This window comes from Temnothorax americanus, unplaced genomic scaffold, assembly GCF_048541705.1.
Source record: "Temnothorax americanus isolate GAGA-0224 unplaced genomic scaffold, ASM4854170v1 Scaffold5, whole genome shotgun sequence".
NCBI classification, from domain to species: domain Eukaryota; kingdom Metazoa; phylum Arthropoda; class Insecta; order Hymenoptera; family Formicidae; genus Temnothorax; species Temnothorax americanus.
In genome coordinates this window covers 6,258,920-6,277,389 of record NW_027509657.1, presented here as the reverse complement: position 1 = coordinate 6,277,389, position 18,470 = coordinate 6,258,920, and the positions used below count along the sequence as shown (strand labels likewise).

The 18,470-nt window shown below is 48.2% G+C and overlaps 1 protein-coding gene across 3 annotated transcripts in view; it reads right to left on the bottom strand.

Annotated features, from left to right (window-relative positions):
* Positions 1 to 18,470, bottom strand: part of Dac (dachshund family transcription factor) — a 182,777-nt gene that overhangs the window by 92,805 nt on the left and 71,502 nt on the right. For 2 of the 3 annotated variants that reach the window (XM_077417621.1, XM_077417618.1), the window contains exons 2-4: positions 15,807 to 15,955; positions 2,867 to 3,095; positions 78 to 140 (exon numbers count right to left, since the gene is read on the bottom strand). In XM_077417621.1, coding sequence (XP_077273747.1) covers positions 78 to 140; positions 2,867 to 3,095; positions 15,807 to 15,955 — 441 coding nt within the window. The remainder of the gene's footprint in view (positions 1 to 77; positions 141 to 2,866; positions 3,096 to 15,806; positions 15,956 to 18,470) is intronic. The other variant, XM_077417620.1, reaches the window with a different exon arrangement.

Genomic DNA, 18,470 nt, shown 5'->3' with positions numbered 1-18,470 from the left:
TCCGGCACGATTATCTTTTTTTTTTCTCCCACCATATCTTGTTCATTTTCTTTTTAATACGGTTTTGGATGTCCTACCTTTCGAGATGTTTGACAATATCTTCGTAGGCAGCTCGGCAGTTTTCCCAAACCGTCCCGGACCTGTGGAGCACAAAACAAAAGGCGGTTACGACACGGACAAAATGGAAAAGAAAGCCTAAGCCTCGGCCGGAACGGCGATCAAACCAAAAGGGAAACGAAAGGAGAAACGCGCGTCGTTCGGCGATCGCGGTGGAAGTCGCTTAATCGCGAGGCGTCCTCCTGCGAGAGGACACTGATTAAGAGTCCTTGTTCCGTACCGTCCCGTCTCGTCTCTCGATTACGACACGATTCCGACCGTTGCCGAACGCACCGGGAATGAAGAACCTTTGATGTCGCTGATTAAAAAAGAGATGTCAGCGCGGCAGGAGCGGAGTTAATTTGCGACTTAGAATTTCGCCGGTCGCGAAGGCAAAAAAAATACAAGAGGAAGGAACGGATAAGTTAATCAGGGGGGGGGCCGAATCTTCGTTTGCGCAATATAAAACTAAAACGGAAATCAGATGGCATCGACCGCGTTCTGAAAATGCCTATCCAAGTACATCACCCTGAAGAGAAGTTCCTAATGTCAATACGCCTGACACGGTTTCCACGGACTTACGTTGATAATTTTGCTGTATTTGCACGGACAGGAAACGGATCTCGATGACGATGGGGGAGAACCGAGGAAGAAAAGCGAGTGGTAGATGCAGAGGAAAGCCGTACGTGTCGTCCGTAGAAACTGGTCGGAAAGGTCACAAACGCAGGGTGACGAAAGGCCGGGGCGGGGAAGTTGGACGAAGGAGATACGGCAAGTTAAGGGGTGGCGACAAGGCAGGACAGGGTTGAAGAGGGGGGACGGCGGGTGGACGCGGTGACGGTGGTGGCGTCGGTGTCCCAGGATGGGGTTGCGTTGAATTAATCATATTCCGGTGTTTGTCGTGGCGCCCCCAGACGTAATCCGTCTTACCTCCCGATCTCTCTCGCTCGCTCGCTCCTCCGCCGCGATAGATTTGCATTTTAATTAAAAGCAAAGCGCTGAAATCATAATGCGAAACGTGCGGCGCCGCCTTCGCCGTGTCATTATACACGCCCGCGTGTGTGCGTGTACGCGCGCGTCCGCTAGCACACACGCACACGTTTTCTCGCACGTTGCTACACTCGCTCACGGACGCACGTTACGTCGTTAAGAAAGATTGAGACGCGTTAAAAATCCGGAGCGCCGGCTCTACATTAAGAATCTTGCCCAGCGCCCTTGCCGAGTTTATACCCGAAGTACGTAAGTGAGATCTAGTCGAGCGACGAGAAAAATATCTCTTTAACCTTGCTTCTTTCATATCTTTGTCTTCAATCGTTATTTCGCCCGATATGCTAACGAGAAATCATTCTCCGCTGCTCGATCGCAAAACCGACCGAAACGAAGAAGTGATCAAATCCCTCTATCTGCAGCTAAATTCCGATTTTCCGGGCGCGCCTAAAGCGAACAGCTCGAGCAAAGGGGGTAACGGTTAGTAGGATGGGGCTAATTACACGAGGCGGATGTAATCGAAAATTAAGGCGAGTCTCCGTATCCTCGAAAGCTCCGGCCGGCTACGGGAGCGTATCGCGACGCGCGGCGAGCGGGAATGTACCGAGAGCATCTATTAGAAACGCGTTAACAAATGCCGGGATTAGCCTCCCGTCTACCCCCTCGAGCAAGGACGAGGCTGCTGCTCCTTTGGTGCTCCTTTCTCTCTCTCTCTGTCTCTCTCTCTCTCTGTCTCTCTTACTCTTCCTCTCGTTTCTCCTCGGTTCTTCGCAGCTCTCCACACACACTTCACGAAGCCGAATAAGCCGCGATATTCGTCTTGGGACTGCGCGTAACGCGGCAAGGATTTGCCGTCCCAAGAAGGCCTTCGCGTCTTCAAAGATGGTCTAACGCCACAAGAGGGTAGACCTAAACGCTAGTAGAATCTCAAGGTCGATACGAATCATGAATAATAACGTCGTACGAAACGCGTACTTGAGACAACGCGAGAGATTCCCCAGCACGTTTTCGTAGTATGCAAAATTAAATCATTTCTCTTCATTATTATTTTCAGAAACAAACGATTTATTATATAAAATCAAACTTCACGTGATCAGTTAAAATTCAATAAATTCACGTAACACTCGCTTGACGATCGTAAGTACATCCAGGAAACGAGATTAATCATCGACGCGTTAGTGCGCGTCGCAGTGGAACGTAATCCAAGCCGAGTAAATGACGGGCGTCTGAGAAAGCGAAATCGAAGGAAGACACGAAGACAAAAGAAGGAGGGGCCTAGGGTAACAAGGAGAGAGATGCAAGGAGGAAGAGATCAAGCGGTGTCAAGACCCCTCGGATTTCCACGGCTTCTCGCCGTCTTTTGCCAATCCGCTTAAAGTCGTATTCTTTTGGCCTCGCCGGCCAGAGAGATCGCCGTGAGGCACTCAGAACAAATAAATCCAATTTTCGAATGAGCCGTCGATTAGCGTCGAAAGCAGGTGCAAAACTGGAATCGAAGAACGGAGCTCGCGGAGCTATATAACTTTTCCGAGAAGCCCCGAACGAGAGTTCCGCTCCTCGTCGACTTACCGTGCCTCTCCTCGCGCCTCTATTACCATCTCGTCCGGCACGACTTGTCCCCGGCTCGTAAACTTCGGGGAGGAAGTTAATGAAAATGTTTCCCGCTGCGAGGAAGCGCCGCTTCCGGAATATCGTCGCTCGCGAGAGAGCGACCGCTTGCGGTCTCTCGTCGCTCCTGGAGCGACGGCGAGATGAACCGAGAAAGGAAGGAGGGAGGACTCACCTCGCGAGGGCTTCCATATTCGTCATATTCGGGTTGACCTTGAGACCCTGCTCGGCCCGAGCCTGTGCCTGCGCTTGTAGGTGATGCGGCAGACTGGCCGGTGACAGGATGGCGGTGTGTCCGGCACCTGGATGCCCGCCGAGTTGCATGAACTGCATGTGACTCAGGTGCGTGGGAGGGTGATTGTATCCATTCGCCAGAAGCGGTGATTTCTCCATCCTTGGTACATCTGCAAGCATAATATGTATACGCGTTTAAAATCCCGTTATCGTACGATTGAAACAACGTACGCAAATGTGATGTATTATAACCCTTCCCCCTACCATCCCGCGAAGAAACTGCGTAAATTCAATTATCGATCATCCTCCGCCTTTCGTGGCTGCGGCAATGGCCGGGAGGAAACGGGAAGAAGGCCCGTGAGACGAGAGAGAACCAAAGGCTGACTGGGGAAGGGGGGAGGGAGAGAGCGACCATGTATCCGGATTTCACCGGAATCGGGTGAGACGTGTAGCTCCTGGCGAGCCAAGGATAAAGAGCGCTTTTGCGGGCTTGATGGATCGCCGTGCCGCTTAACCAAATATCAATCACAACAGGCGGCGGCGCGTAGCCTCTGCATATAATCTGCGCGTTGATTCGCGCGTCCGCCGCTAGACCCGTGTGTTTGCGCGACGCCTTAGCTAGCCACCGTGATGGATACGCTCGCGAATCCGTGGAGCCCCGGGTAGACCGCCGAGCCGGGGTTTCATCGCCTGACTGTATCGATGCCTCCTCCTTTCCCTCTGCCTCTCGCCGTGTCGAGCTTATTTCCCATATATTCGATATCGAACGTGTGGTAACGCGCCTGTATTATTCTTCGTGGTTCGCCGTCACCCCGAATCCTCGATTTTTTAAGACAAGCGCGACCGATTCTTTCCCTTTCTCTCTCTCTCTCTTTCGTTCGTCGACAACGTGGTGCGATAATGTATGCGCAGTCACGTTTTTTGATCGATGCCGCGTGTCTCCCTTCGCGGGAAAAGCTCGCGAGAAGTATACGACGCGACGTCGCGCGCCATGTTATGCTATTTGTTATGCCAACACGCGGTACCGATATCGATATGTTTCCTCCTCGAATATGTCTCGGCATCTATATGCAATCTTATATTATATGCACTCGGATGACGTAGATTCACTCCGGCGTCTAACAATCACGTTATGCGTCTGCCCACGGCGTTCTCCGCGAGTGAATGCACACACCCATTTAAAACGTGTCGAGGTCATTCCTTCCCGCTCGGGCGAGGATGAAATCTCGAATTCTTTCCTAAGTGGCCTCGGGTAAACTCGTCGGTCTCAGGGGGCTCGCGGCGTTCTCTATCGCGATTTATTACGTCTTTCTCGGAACCGTCATCCGCGCCGACCTATGAAATATTGGATAAACTATACTGTTGTCATTGCCAGCCCGACCCCGCGCGTACTTTCGGGGCCCAGATCGTGCACGAGAGAGAAGGAGGACCAGAAGAGGGAGAAGCGGGGGTAGGGGTATGAAATGAGTGGTGCCTATTCATTACAAATTATCTAAATGGCAGTGATTTCGGCGGACCGGCTGGCCGTTTGACGAGTAAGTGGCGGGTTCGCCGGTCCCAGTGACTGTCATTCCGTGCCGGCCCCGAGCCAATTGGCAGCCAACGGCCGGCGGGCGACCGAATCGTCCGATAACCACTGCGAGACCCGGCCCATGACCGGCCCTAAAATTGGACTTATTACAACTTATAGAGCGCGATTTGAACGCTCCGCTCAATAACATACATTATCCCCAATCCATATGATTTAATGAAATCCCTCTAAACTCGCCACTTAACCTCAGTACCTTCTCGCGCAGCGCCCCTTTTTGTATATTATGTGCCCTCGCGCACATTGGCACGTATATGCTCGAAAGGGAGGAAGGGCGAAACCGAGAAACGGGCACAAAAGCGAGGGAGACGGGCGAAGAGGGGGCATACGTCGGGGCACGTTCCAATCATTGTGGATACCTAAAACGCTCGTTTCGCGATTTTACAGTCCTGACAATACGTATTTACCGACTACAATGCATGCAACGTCGGCATTCCGCGATCGATGAAGACGTTTCGAGGTCCTTGACGCGTGACTCTCTACGCACAACTCTCGCCCGTCTCCCTCAGAGACAGAGAAAGACAGATGAAAACGAACGCGGGCGCGTCCTTTTTTCTTTTAACATCGTTCGGTTTAACTCATTCCGTTCGTAATAAACGAGCACCCGCTTGCGAGCGAGCGAGTGGACATGCGACGTGCGATTATACCCGAAAATCGACATCGCGTTGCGTTTGGTAAAAACGGACACCTTTCGAGAAGACATCGGGCAAATGCCCGAAAGAAGGGGGCCGCTCCGGGCGGCTCAATCACCCTCCGGTCGCTGGTACCTTAAAGCCAAATGCGAAAGACGATAAAACACAATTTGAGCTAAAGACTGCACTCCTATAACCACCCGTCCCATGCCCCCGCGCAGACGATGAGCGCCCCCCCCCCGCCGCCTCCCCCGACCCTTCCCCTCTCGGAGCTGATGAGGTGACAACCCATAATTATACAGACCGCTTTCTGTCTGGGGCTGACTGCGGTGGCATGCAGAGGAGAGACCTCCATCATCCTCCTCCGTTCTCCTTCGCTCTCGCCCCGCCGTCGCCTCATCTCTTACCTCCCACCCCCATTTCCTTTTCTCCATTCTTCTCCGTCTCTTTTCCGTTCCTCTCCCTCCTCATATGCGTCTCCTCCTTTCGCCGTTCTTCTCCATTTTCTTCTTCTTCTTCTATTTCTTATTCTCAAGTTGGTCCAGGAGGTTCCGGGCCTCAACCGCCCTGACGCTTAATAGTGATACGTACGTTTTCTTCACGTAAGGAAGAGTCGAAGGTGGAGCGAGTCGAAGCGAAATGACGGAGAGGGAGGAGGCAGGCTGACCGGAGTAGTCGCTTCCACCCGTGCCATGCCGTCCCGTGCCCGTAGGAGAAGAATAACTTCTGGCTACTTCTTTCCTGGTGTTAATTACAAAACGCGAGAATAAATTGCCGGACTAAATGAGTGCCCGGTATCTCTCGTCGGTCTCGTCACGTATCTTCTTTCGTCCTACGACTCGCCGCCGCCACGACGGTCGACTGAATGAAGGGCTGAACCACACACGTATGCACAACAAATGGAATTTATTAAGCATAAAATCTGTTCTTGTTTGAATAATTACTACGAATTGCTTATATATGCCTACATATAATTTGAAAACGTACTTCATATATTATAAAAGATATAATATGCAGAGAGAGATCAATATTAATATTAAACCAGAATTTACTATTCATCCGATATAAATTCATCGATAAATTTATATAAATTTTATCTGTAACGGTAGAAACTGGTTCAAGAACAGTGCAACCAATTTCGTGTTTGATCTTCGAAAATATTTTCCCCCGAGGCTTACGCGTCGCAGAATTTCGACTCGTCGTTGCGGTTCTTTTCGTCTTTCAAGTGAAGGACCGCGCGCATCTTTCGGTCGACTAACTACCGGCGAACAGAGGGCCATGTGAAATTATTCGGAAGATATGCCCTTTGTGCCCGTTTTCTCCTCTCCGTCCTCGGTGTGTATCCGCGGTCCCGTCGTTCATTGTTCTTACCAAACGACGGAGTCCACGCTCGCCCTGCTCCATCATAAGCACGTTTATATACTTGTGTGGGCGTGTTTGTGCTTAGGCAAGTATACGTTTACCCTTGACACCGACTCCCTCGAAACCTTTGGATTTAACCCTCGAACACCGACCCTCCGGCTACGGGGCCGATGACATCGCGACTCATCGAGTACCACTGACGCTGCTCTCTTCTTCCGCGTCTGTTCCAAATTCCGATCGTCGAATCGCAAACCCTGACTCTCGATTTCTCACTCTATTGAGACAGTGCGTAAACGATCGCGACGTTTATCTAAGCGCAAGAATCTGGGCCGATTAAAGATAAAATGAAGTGTAACGGGGAGAGGACGCGCTACACATGCAGCGGAATAACCAATATTGTTCCTCAGACGTGTGTGGGTACATAAACACAAGACGGGAAACACAGTTTCGCGCAGGAGGAATCCGGTTTTTCAAGTAATCGAGAGCCGAAGCAACCAACCAACCAGCCAGCCAGCCAGCCAGCTTACCAGGCGAACATCTCGGGCCAGCAAGTAGGCAGGCGGGCAGCCATCGAGGTAGCTTCCAACGTCTGTCGAGTCTGGAAAGAAGAACGTAGAAGAGAGTGGATGCCATGGGTATCCACACCTCCTTGCTCCTCCTCCGCTTCGCCGTATTCCTCTTTCCTCGTTTTCCTTCTCTACCATTCTACTTAATCGATCGATCGGATAACATGGGACGTATTGAGATGCAGGTATCCCGCGACTGATGAAGCCTATGTCTTATTAATAGACAGTTATAGCTGGAATAACTCAAATAATATTCGTAAAACAATTTTTACAATAAATTAATAATATTGACGTTAGTCAATGCATGTATGCATAATGTAGTAATGTGTAAAAAAATACTTGACTCTTCCCGTCGTGGAGAACGACGCGAGAATATTGAGACATAGTCATCTTACAGCCGATAAGTAGGAGCTACGAGGAGAAGGTTACAAAGTGGGACAGAAAGCAGAAGCGGAAGAAGCAACCAATCTTGTTCGCAGTGCACCGGTGACGACAATAACGTACGAGAGAAACGGCATAACTTTCCTTTTCGAGACTACACCGAATCCTCGAGGAATCCTTCCTCTTCCTTGGACCTCCCTCTCCCTTCTGCCTCCTCGTCCGTGCCGCCCTGCTTCTTCCCACTCCTCTCACACGCAGCACTCCAGTATTTGTTCTTCCAGCGTCTCTTCTTCGCTACGAGAAAGAGAATCATCCAAGGGCAGTAAACTCTTTGATATATAGTCGAAGGTTTTTAGAGTTCTGTCAGCCACGCCCACAATCAGCCTTAGTATTATTTACACTCCTCGTGCTTCGTAGACGATCGTCTCTCTCGTAGATTTCGTCCTTTTCTCTCTTTCTGGTATGCCTCTTTCTCCTCTTCTCTTGCACCCTCTCCTTTTTCACTTCTTCATTCTCTACCTCCCCTTTCTCGTCGTCCAAGTCAAAGCTAACGTCATCTCTGCCCTCTCTTCCCTTCGTTTTCGTCTTGATCACCGGCCTTTCGTCCGGTCCGGTAACTTTTTAACGGTTTCCTCGACGTATCCTGTCGCTTTGTCTTCGGGCGCTCTGCATAATATAACAGTGCCAACCCGGAGGCCGTTGGGGATCTTGAATCTTCTTTTGTTCCTATCCTATCTACTCCCTTGCCCACCCCCCTTTTCTCCGCGCGATCTTCTTTTGCCTCGTTTATCTTCTCCTCGAGGAGGGAGGGCCGAGCCCTCCGATGAGCGTACTCCGAATTTATAAAATTAGGTACGATCGCGGCTGCGTCTCTCGCGAAATTATCTATCCCCGACAACCTCTTACACTTCTTCTCTCTCGATCGTACCCGCGGGGCCAGATTTCGGGTTTCGCTCAGCGTCTAAAAGCGCGCCTCGCGAAAAAAAAAGGATCGGCCAGCCGAATATAAATCGACGCATATTTTATTCGGCGCGAAATTTATCGGCCCGAAGAAACCGCTCGAAATTTCAGCGATCCGACTATTGACGCCGCGCCGTACGAACGCCGATTGATTTCGTCCGGTTGTCGACATTTACCGCCGTTGTTCTCTCATGGTGCGCTCGAGGCACGATCGCACTCGTTTGCACGCGAAGCACAATCGTCTCGATCGATTCCGTTTCTCTCGAGAGATAAGGGAAACGGGGCCTGTGTTGAAAGGCGCGCGAGACGTCAGACGTCGGAGACAAACGGGCGAAACATTACGTTTCGAAATCGCTCTGGCCGTCACGAAAAATCGTATCCGGGCCTAATCTTGAAAGTAAATCTCTCCCGCGGGCTAATCAAAACCGAGGATCAAACCCGGGGCCCGTGTTCCCGAACCATCTGCCCCTGCTGCCCGCCGCCGCCGGCCAGCGTTGCAATAGTCCGGCCCGGCTATCCGCGTGGCGAACGTTCGTTCGGTCCCACCGGGGTCGATACTTTTCACGTGATCCCGCAACATCGCTTAATCCTCTGCATAAACATTGTATTGTATTTCGCACAGGGGATGCTCCCATTATATCATATTTTGTTATTAATATTTTCTGACTGGATGGACCCACAAGCTGGTACGGGCATCGACGAGCATTTTTGTGCATCGACGAGCGTAAAGAGAGGGAGAGAGTGGGAAAGAGAGAACGATGGCGCCGGAGAAACAGAGAGCGAACGGTACCGGTTTTCTCGATCGTACGATACCCGCCAGGTATTTTCATTATTCGCGATCTAGTCCAGAAAATATCATCGAGCTAACAAACAGAGCAATCGCATTGATTTTTCTTAATCCTTAATTATATATTTATTCAATAGTAAGTTTAATGTAATGTTTTTTTCGTAACACACACACGTATAATATAATATTTTAAATAAATGATAGAATTGTCTCGCAGCAATAATTGCTTTGGTAAAAAATCATTCTCGGAAGCCAAAGAAATCCGTCACGCTCGCTATAGTAGTTACAACCGAGCAACATTACAGAATTGCGTGTACGTGGTCGCAGTAAAGCCACGAACATTCATGAAGTTTTTATGGTGGCCAGGTTTATGTCCTTTGACATGCGCCACGTGAGTTCAATTGTCGAGCGTTTTAAAGCCGCGCGCGTCGTCGTTCTGCGCGCGTGCGTATTCATCCGCGGACGACGTTGTTTACAATTTTATGCGATTATTAAAGCAAAAATTAAGCTGCGCCGTTAAAGCGATGTAACGTGCGCGGATGATGCTCACGCGGAAGAGCGGACGATTCGCGGATCCGCACCGGGATCTCGACGCTCTCGCGAGGAACGTAAAACTCGACATTTCCAGGTACGAGAAGCCACGGCTAATTTGCGAGGACGGTTGTTTTCACGCGCGTAGCACCGGTTGCGGCGCACAAACGAGCCCATCATTTTTTGATCGCTCTCGAAAGACATTCAGCCCCCGCCGTCAGACAGACCTTTTACGATCAGGAAAACAACGGCCGGTGTCGATTTCCATTTGCTCGCTCCATTATTTTTCTGTTGTTCCTCCTGTAATCACACCGTGGTTACCTCTCGGCCGGAGCCCTCGCTTTTTATTTCCCGCATCGCGCGCGTTTGTTGGTCACGAAGGCCGCGCGTATACGAATTACACAGAAATATTCGCGCGCGGACAAAGCGGCCGGCTCGTTGATTCGCAAGTTAATTGAGCGACGCGGCACACTCGTCGGGCCACTAACGAGTAAATTGTTGACTACCACCACTGCTACCACTACCACCACCGTCACCACCCACCACCATCGCCATCGCCATTACACCACCCGGGTCGGCGCGAGGCCGCGGCGCGCGGAGAGGCGGAAATTGTACAGATTTTTGAGCCAATTAGTCGCGGTTTTAATCGCAGGAAATTGCCGTCACTTTGCCCAAAAAGCGTTTCACTTTCGTCGATCTCCTCTGTCGGTGTTGGACTCTGCGGTTTCGAGCACGCGCGATCGATGTAACGTACACCCCGCTGTCCCGTACACGAATCGTATTAAAAACATGCAGATTAACACTTTCCAGAAAATATTGCGCTATACATTGAAAGAACAAAATATTCTTTGTAATCTTTTCGCGAAATGTGAAAAAGAGGATTCTTTAGAACGTAAAAGCTATACTTAAGCCTCGATAAATCGACGACCGTGCGCAGCGACAACTTAAGATACATAATTCCGCAAGATATACACAGTAATGATTTTCAAACGGCCGGCAGCTTTGGAACAGAGTCCCTCGAGGATCCTAGACCCTATACGGTGGATGGGCGGATCCGCGGGAGCGTCGTAAATGCGCCCCCAGGTCTTCGTGGAATAAAAAGGACGACAGTGCAGAGCGCGAGGACCGTCGTAATTAAGTCGTACTAAAATTCCGTCGTGCCTCGCGAGAGCTTTGAGAGGCGGCACGGATTTTATGGCTGCGGCCCTCGCGCAACGGCCGGCGCGTCAATGTATAGGTTACGCGCGACGCGTGTACGTATACACGTGTGCGCGCTCGTGTCCGCCGACTGCTCCTTTATTTTCTCGCGCGGGAGAACAAGTCGTGCGAAACGTTGTTGCAAATGCGTCTCCCGCGACGATGCCGGCGTTTCTATACGACGTGCCGCGATTTGCCGTTCCCGCCAGCTTTAGCCACATTCGCCGCGCTGTAAAGGTAAGGCTCATAATCAAAGATAAGAGTCGATCGAACATCCCTCCGCATTCACGCGATGGTCCCGCGGTCGTATTTTTCTGATACATGATTGCGGGAAGCAGTTACGGTAAAAGGGATATCAATAATATGCTGTATTAATAATCACCGCACGCTAAAACCTCCCACCGCTCTCTCTCTCCCAATCTTTTTTTCTCTGTCTCTCTCTCTCTCTCTCGCGCGCGCGCGCGCGCAATCTTCCAACTTTTTTTGTCCTCTCTCGTTGACGTCTTCATTTGCTGGCCTTGCGCGGGCTCTTTCCCCGCTACGCAAAAAGCGATGAAACGCGAAAATTCTCAACGCGATTGATTTACGGTCACGCGGCGCGCAATAAAGGCGTTACAAAAATGAAGAGGCTTAATACATCGGTGCTTTTGTTACTCCGATTAACCCGGCGCCTTCTTACGTTTCCCTTCGCAGCCTTCGCCGAGATGTGGCCGCTTTTTCGTCGCGCTATGCACGCTTCTCGTCTGCTTGTTTCCTCTCGTAAAAAACAATCAAGCGCGGCCACACCGTGCCGGCTACAAAAAAAATACACAATTAAACCTTGATTGTAACTGATGAGGGGTAGAAAATCGACCGAAACGTTTCTGACAAAGGTAAAAAATGATAGATCCACCGTTGAGATTATATCTCAGAACTCTTATTCTCTCTCTTTCATTTTGCTTCGCTAGTTCACTTTTGAATTAACTACTTTAGCACACGCCTGCAACAGCAATAATTTACCAACGTTTCAATAAGTTTGACCATGTAAATTTTGTTATACTGCTCGAATTTCAAGCGAGCTATAATTTATATGGGTGGATGATACGGTTGACGTCCTCGTTATAATAATGATTATTTCACATTCTACCCTCTTTTCATGGCGTGAGCGTAATTCCGAACCGTAGGATGATAATTCCAGGATACTTCAACGATACTTGTGTGTTCCGATGTGTATTTCTTTAATCGACAAAATTATCAACGCGTTACACACATCTTACGATATCTCACGGTATCTCAGCGTTTCTCCAATTTATTAATTATCTTGCGCGGCTACCTGCTCTGGTTGGAATCATCGACCACAGCTTCGTGAACTGCGATGGTCCGTGGTCAAGAGGACTAGATACAAACTTAATACACAAGCTCGCGTAATATACGTACACTTGATACTTGCGTCAACGATTGTAGTATGTTACTTGCTATATTTAATACCTTTATATCTGTATACATTTTTAATAATATATTACTTCCGATACTTAATATCTTTGTCCTCGCATCTATGTACAGCGATTTTAATTTTTTTATAGTTCCGTGTTAATTTCCAAATTAAATTCATCTCCATTGTAACATTGAGCAAGATTGTTCTATATACAAAAAAAAATTAAAGTCGCTGTACATAGATGCGAGGACAAAGATATTAAGTATCGGAAGTAATATATTATTAAAAATGTATACAGATTATTTTATATATATATATAAATCCATATAAAAAGACGCGTCCAATTTTAATTATATAATGACTATTTTAAATATTAAGTCGTAATTACTAAGCAAATTAATAATAACGCCAGTTATTAACTCCTCCACCAACCATTGATAACATCTAATTACGAATACACAAGTAACGCCGTCGTCAAAAGAGAGATATCATAATAATCTATTCACCTTATCAAACCATCACACAACAAAACATAACTGCTCATTAAGTACTCATGCGCGCTGGTAGCAATTAAAATCTTCTATATGCGCGACTCCCGGAAATGCGTAAAGCAATTCTACGTGCACGTCGGATTATACTTCTTCAAACTAAAAGCGGAAGAAGAAGAAGAATGCACGTGTCCTTGGATATCGTCGAGCCATTAGAGTCTATATAGAATATTTTTATTTCATCGACACAATCCGAAATATCATCTCGCTTAAGGCTGTTTCGGAACGCGCGTATTTCTGAGATTAGGAACGAGCCGAATCTTAATACCGGCAGCTGACCGCGATTTTTACGCACGTTGTTTTCGAGCGTGAAAATTGTCGCGGGCGCGACAACGAAAATGTTCGGGATGGTCGACGCATGATATTGAAGCGATGTCGGGCCACTATTAGCCGGGTTTTATTGGTACACGGGCCAGCCGTGTGCCGGCTGACCTACGACCGCCAACAGTTAATCAATGCTTTTATGAGCATTCGCTTGGCAGTACACCGTCGTTTCAAGCCGCGTTCCGTTCAGCCGAACCCACCCATCCACCCGACCGACCAACCAACCACCCATCCAGCCACCCAACGAGGGCGACACGCTTTCCACTCCTATCTTTCTCTCTCTCTCTCTCTCTTTCCCTCTCTCTTTTCTGCACGTGTATGTATGTCGCATGCTCTTCGAGCAGCTACCCCGAAATTTGCGCTACCACCACCGAGGCGCCTCTATCCGTTAAACGACCGAACGATTACGCCCGTCGACGTAATGTATTAGTTATAACGCGCGAGCATCGTCGATGAATTGAGTTCGTTGCTCGAATGTGCGGACTGGGCGACACGTTATATTCGGGTGCTTGAGGAAAAGTCGAAAATTTATTAACAGTAAATTCGTTCATATTTGAGCTAATGCTCGTCACACTCGCCCAAACGCCCAAACCGACCGGATAATTGATTTAGTTCGCGCGCTAATAAACAATTCGATATGCATTAGGTCACGTAATATAAATTACGCCGGGTCAATTTGATTAATGACACTTCCGCGATCAATGCATCAAACGATCACGGAGATCTCTGAAAATTACGGACCTGCGTCATCTTAAAAATCCGAACGAGTTAAAGATAGGGATGATCGATAAAATTTGTGATTCAAATCGTCATGAAGCGCACGCGGCTAAACGCAAAACCGCTTTCGGAAATCCCTCTCTCCTCCGCTCTCTCTTTCCGGCCCATCTACCGCTATTTATTTCTCTCGTCGCTTTTAATTTCGTAGAAACAACATGGATGCGTATATCAAGCGATGGTTCTCGCACGTGTACGCACTACGCACTCGCACACGAGCGTCGTGCCGAATCCATTGTGCGCCGCGCTCCCGAAACGCATGTTTCGCGCGCGCTATCGCGATCGGATCTCGCTTGTTGAGTTTATTAATTGCGTTATGGAAAGCGCCCCGCGTCCACCGGGCAAAATTTAAAAAAAAAAATTGACTCTTTTTCTCCGTGTCTCGTTACCTACGCGCGTTTTCAGCCTCTTTAATTTGTTCCTCTCGGACAATATATATATTATATATATAACCGATCGTATATATTTTAGGCGAGCAGATCGAGTGTAACCGGGATACGGCCGCGACGGGAGGTGAGAGCAGGGGGACCGGCTCCAATCGTAAAACAATTATACAATTACCGCGCGGCCGTAATTAATTGCCGGCCGTTTCAACGTTTACCCCGACGAGCGCGGCTGGCTGCAGGCGTGGACCCGCGCGAACGCGCCGCGGCATTAATTCATTAACGTTGCACCGTGAAACGTATTTGCCCGTAAAATTGATCGGCCGGCGTGTTCGCGATTATTTGCTTAAACAATTTCCGAACGTCGATCGACGCCGCCGCCGTATGACGTGATTTAACGATTTCCTTCTCTCGACGTTGACGGCAATAACGTCCCCATTTCTCCCTCCCTCCTCTCTCTCTCTCTCTCTCTCTCTCTCTCTCTCTCTCTCTCTCTCTCTCTCTCTCTCTCTCTCTCTCTCTCTCTCTCTCTCTCTCTGTATGTCCCCCGATGATAATATATCTGCGAAATAAGCGCGTCCCAACGGACACCCTTCAAAGCGCTATCGAAGAGCACAAAGAGAGTCCGCGCAAATAAACCAATGAATATTGTATGCGCGTTTATCGATCTTCCGGATGTTCACGGCGAGCGATGAATATCGCGCAAGGATGAACGAAATTGTGCGAGATTATAATATTATTAATTGCGTTATGTTATTAATAACACTAAGTATTAATAATTAACGGGATGTTCAATCATGAATGAATGATTTAGATACGACGTTGCGATGCGCAAAGCGGCCGCGACCGAGGTAAATCGAGAATGGCGGAGAAACTTCCTGGATTGGAATCCGGCATGGAGAATGTGAAGACAGCCGCGAGTATCATTTGCGTATACGTAAAGGGATATCGTACGATATCCCGGGCATTGGTGACCGCCACCGCAGGCCGCAACACAACGGTGCAGTCGCAGTTAATTTGCTCACTCCAAGTGTGTTTGATTCCCCTAATTAATTGATCGGTAGGGTCACCGTATGCCAGAGCGTATATACGGATGGCAGTAATCAAGCGCGTGGCCCTCGCTACGTACGTCTATTTGCACGTACGTGCTCTATTTGGCATAACCCCACGCTCGACCGTCTGCGTTTATATGCATCTAGATACTTCCGCCACAAAAATCTCGATTAAAAATCAAAACATTCAAATTTACACGTTTTTACCGTCCGAAAAAATACAACGAAAAATTGACCATAATGATCGCAATACAATAGAAATGATACGAGCCTTCTAATTATAAATATTTTTGATAAAATATATAAAAAGCTTTAATATTATTTTAAAGCAACTGTGTGACATATATATTTTTAAACGAAATAAAATGCTGGGTACACTTACCGAGGTGTCCGTTTTCGTAATAATCGCCGTTGTCCATTCTGTGCTTCTTCAGGGAGTGTTGAGGATGATGGCCAGCCGCCGCGGCTAGGTGGCTCGCCGCGAGGCTCAGTCCAACGGAAGCTCGCTTTGGGGGTCTTCCTGGCCTGGAGCTGTACAGTGAGAGAGAGTTACTGTGGTTAGAGACACCTGTCATCGAGGTAATGTCTTACCCCGATCGTCGTGGTCGCGATATTCATCACAACCGATTAAGGAGGAAATATCAGCCCTCGCGCGAAGGAAGTAAGTCTCTTCGATTCATTAGTGCGATCGAGATCGTCCCGGCCGATTAAGAATCGCGAGAAATGAGAATACCGCAACTGGAAATTATCAATGATTATGAATCGAAGTTGCGAGCAGCGAACTAGAAACTGCTGCGTGGCACGACACGTATATAGAAACGACTGTTTTAACGACCGCCTGCTGATTTTTCCTCTGTGAATAAGTCTTATTTGCAATATCTCGAGTGGATCTCGAGTTCTGATTTCAAGATTACTCGAGAGGGCGTACCAGAAGAAACCGCGCCGCGCCGCGCGCGAACCATTAAAGGAACACCCGGCTCACTAACCGAGGAACCAATTTTGAAAACCTTGATGGCTAATCTACGTGGATCGTGCGAACGTTTCGAGAGCGGACTCTTACGTGACTAAGGGAAAATGAAAATCATCCATGAAAATAACACATGGCTTTTACTCTAAACACGTCATCGACTGACAAACAGAATTAGATTTTACGCGTTATTCTCAAAGCATAAGATATATAAAATCATACACGAATGATTAAATATGTAGACATTAATAGACGAATAAAATAACGTGAGAATCCTTTACTTTTAAAACTTACATAGTGAAATACTTGCCTATGTGATAAAAAGTTAAATTATAAAATATTTTTATTGTATTTACAAGATATATGTAAAAATAGATGTGAAAAATTCCGCGATCCGCAATTACTTTCCAGAGTAGTTTTAGAATCGAGTCGTTTCGAGTGGCGGGCGTTTTCTTTTGATGAGCAGCACTGGCACCTTTAGAGCTTTGTCGGCGGCGAAGCAGACGAGGAAGATCTCCGTTGAAACAATCTGTACGATAGTGGCGATGATACTGGTGCGCCCAGGGAGGGAGGTTCATTTTTCATAGGCGATAGGCGCCAGAGAGGCGCTCACGCATACGCGCGCATACACACGCTATATACGCATGCATCCACACCAACACCGCAACATTACGCACGAAATACACGCACAACTACCTTTCGCTTCAACGAGGAAATATTCGGGACTTGTTACCTTTCTTTATTCTCGACATAACACCTAAACTGTCCGCGGATGTTCTCAACCTTTCACGATACATCTCCGTATAAATAATAAATCAAACTTTTATTTGATCGCCTTTGATCGAATGACACGCCGAAAATAATCGAGGCGCGTCATTCTAGAGACTCAAGATCGTTTTCTTAATTACGCGCATTCTTAACACGACCGTACCATTATTCGCGGAATAGGATCGATTAGGGAATAACGAGACGGAGGCTGAGCACCGCTAACCGGTAAGCGAGCAATCTCATAGTAGTCAAGACAGATTTGTAAATCTAATTTTTCATCCCGTCTTTCTGCCTTGCCCTCTCACTTTGCCTCTTCGTTGCCCGGAATCTTCCTCCTCGGTATCTCACTCTCTTCTCTTCGTTTTCGGCCGTCCTCCTCCTTCTTCTCCCGCCCTCTCTCTCACACTCCCTACGACGTTCTTTTTCGCCTTGCTACTTGTCTCTCGCCCTATCCCTTTTTCACTGCCGCCTCTCACGCACGCGGGATCCCCAGACGATTCTCAGACGGCCGGTTTATACGGCGTTGATCTCTTAAACCGCTTAGCTTCAGGTTACACCGAAAACACGAGCGCACTTTCTGAGCGCTTAGACCCCGCATAATGCGCATTTGTTTGCGTGCCGCGCGATCAGCGAAATAAGACGAGGCGCCGCGCCGGGCCGGGTGGCGCGAGCAGTGTGCGGGTTGAAACCTTTTTCTTGGCGGTCAGAAATCTAATGCGAGCGAGTTGAAACGATATATTTATCCGATGACTGCGTTGTACCCGCAAAAAAATTGACACTTCGAAGTACCTGTTGATAAAGGTTGGAAGGTACGGTTTGAATACACATCTTCTGCACGTATTAATTTCCTTTTCCCGCTGACGAGTCAGATATTTACGTGATATCTCCTGCATTAAACGACGAAACAATGAAACGGGGCAAGACGACAAGACGGGCATGGACCAGACTGTCGACTAAAGGAGACAACGACACGGCCGTGCTGCTGTTCACTTGATTTTATATCGAGGTATGTAGGAAACTGATCAGTCTTTCGGGGTGAAATTAATTGACAACTTACATCACGTTGATTGTAACTGTTATGACAGAGAAAATTAACTTTTATTACGAGATAATCAGAAATTGACACGTAAACAATGTAAAAAAGAAAAAATTTTGAAAGGTTTCTCTTTTGAGAAACGCGCGACCAGTTTGCTCGGACAGATTGCCCTTGATATTCTCGGATCGTAAGTGATTATTAACAAAGTGGTTTAACTTCAATGCCGTTGCCAGAAGGTTCCAGATAATTATACGGGCTGCTTCCCTTCTCGGGAC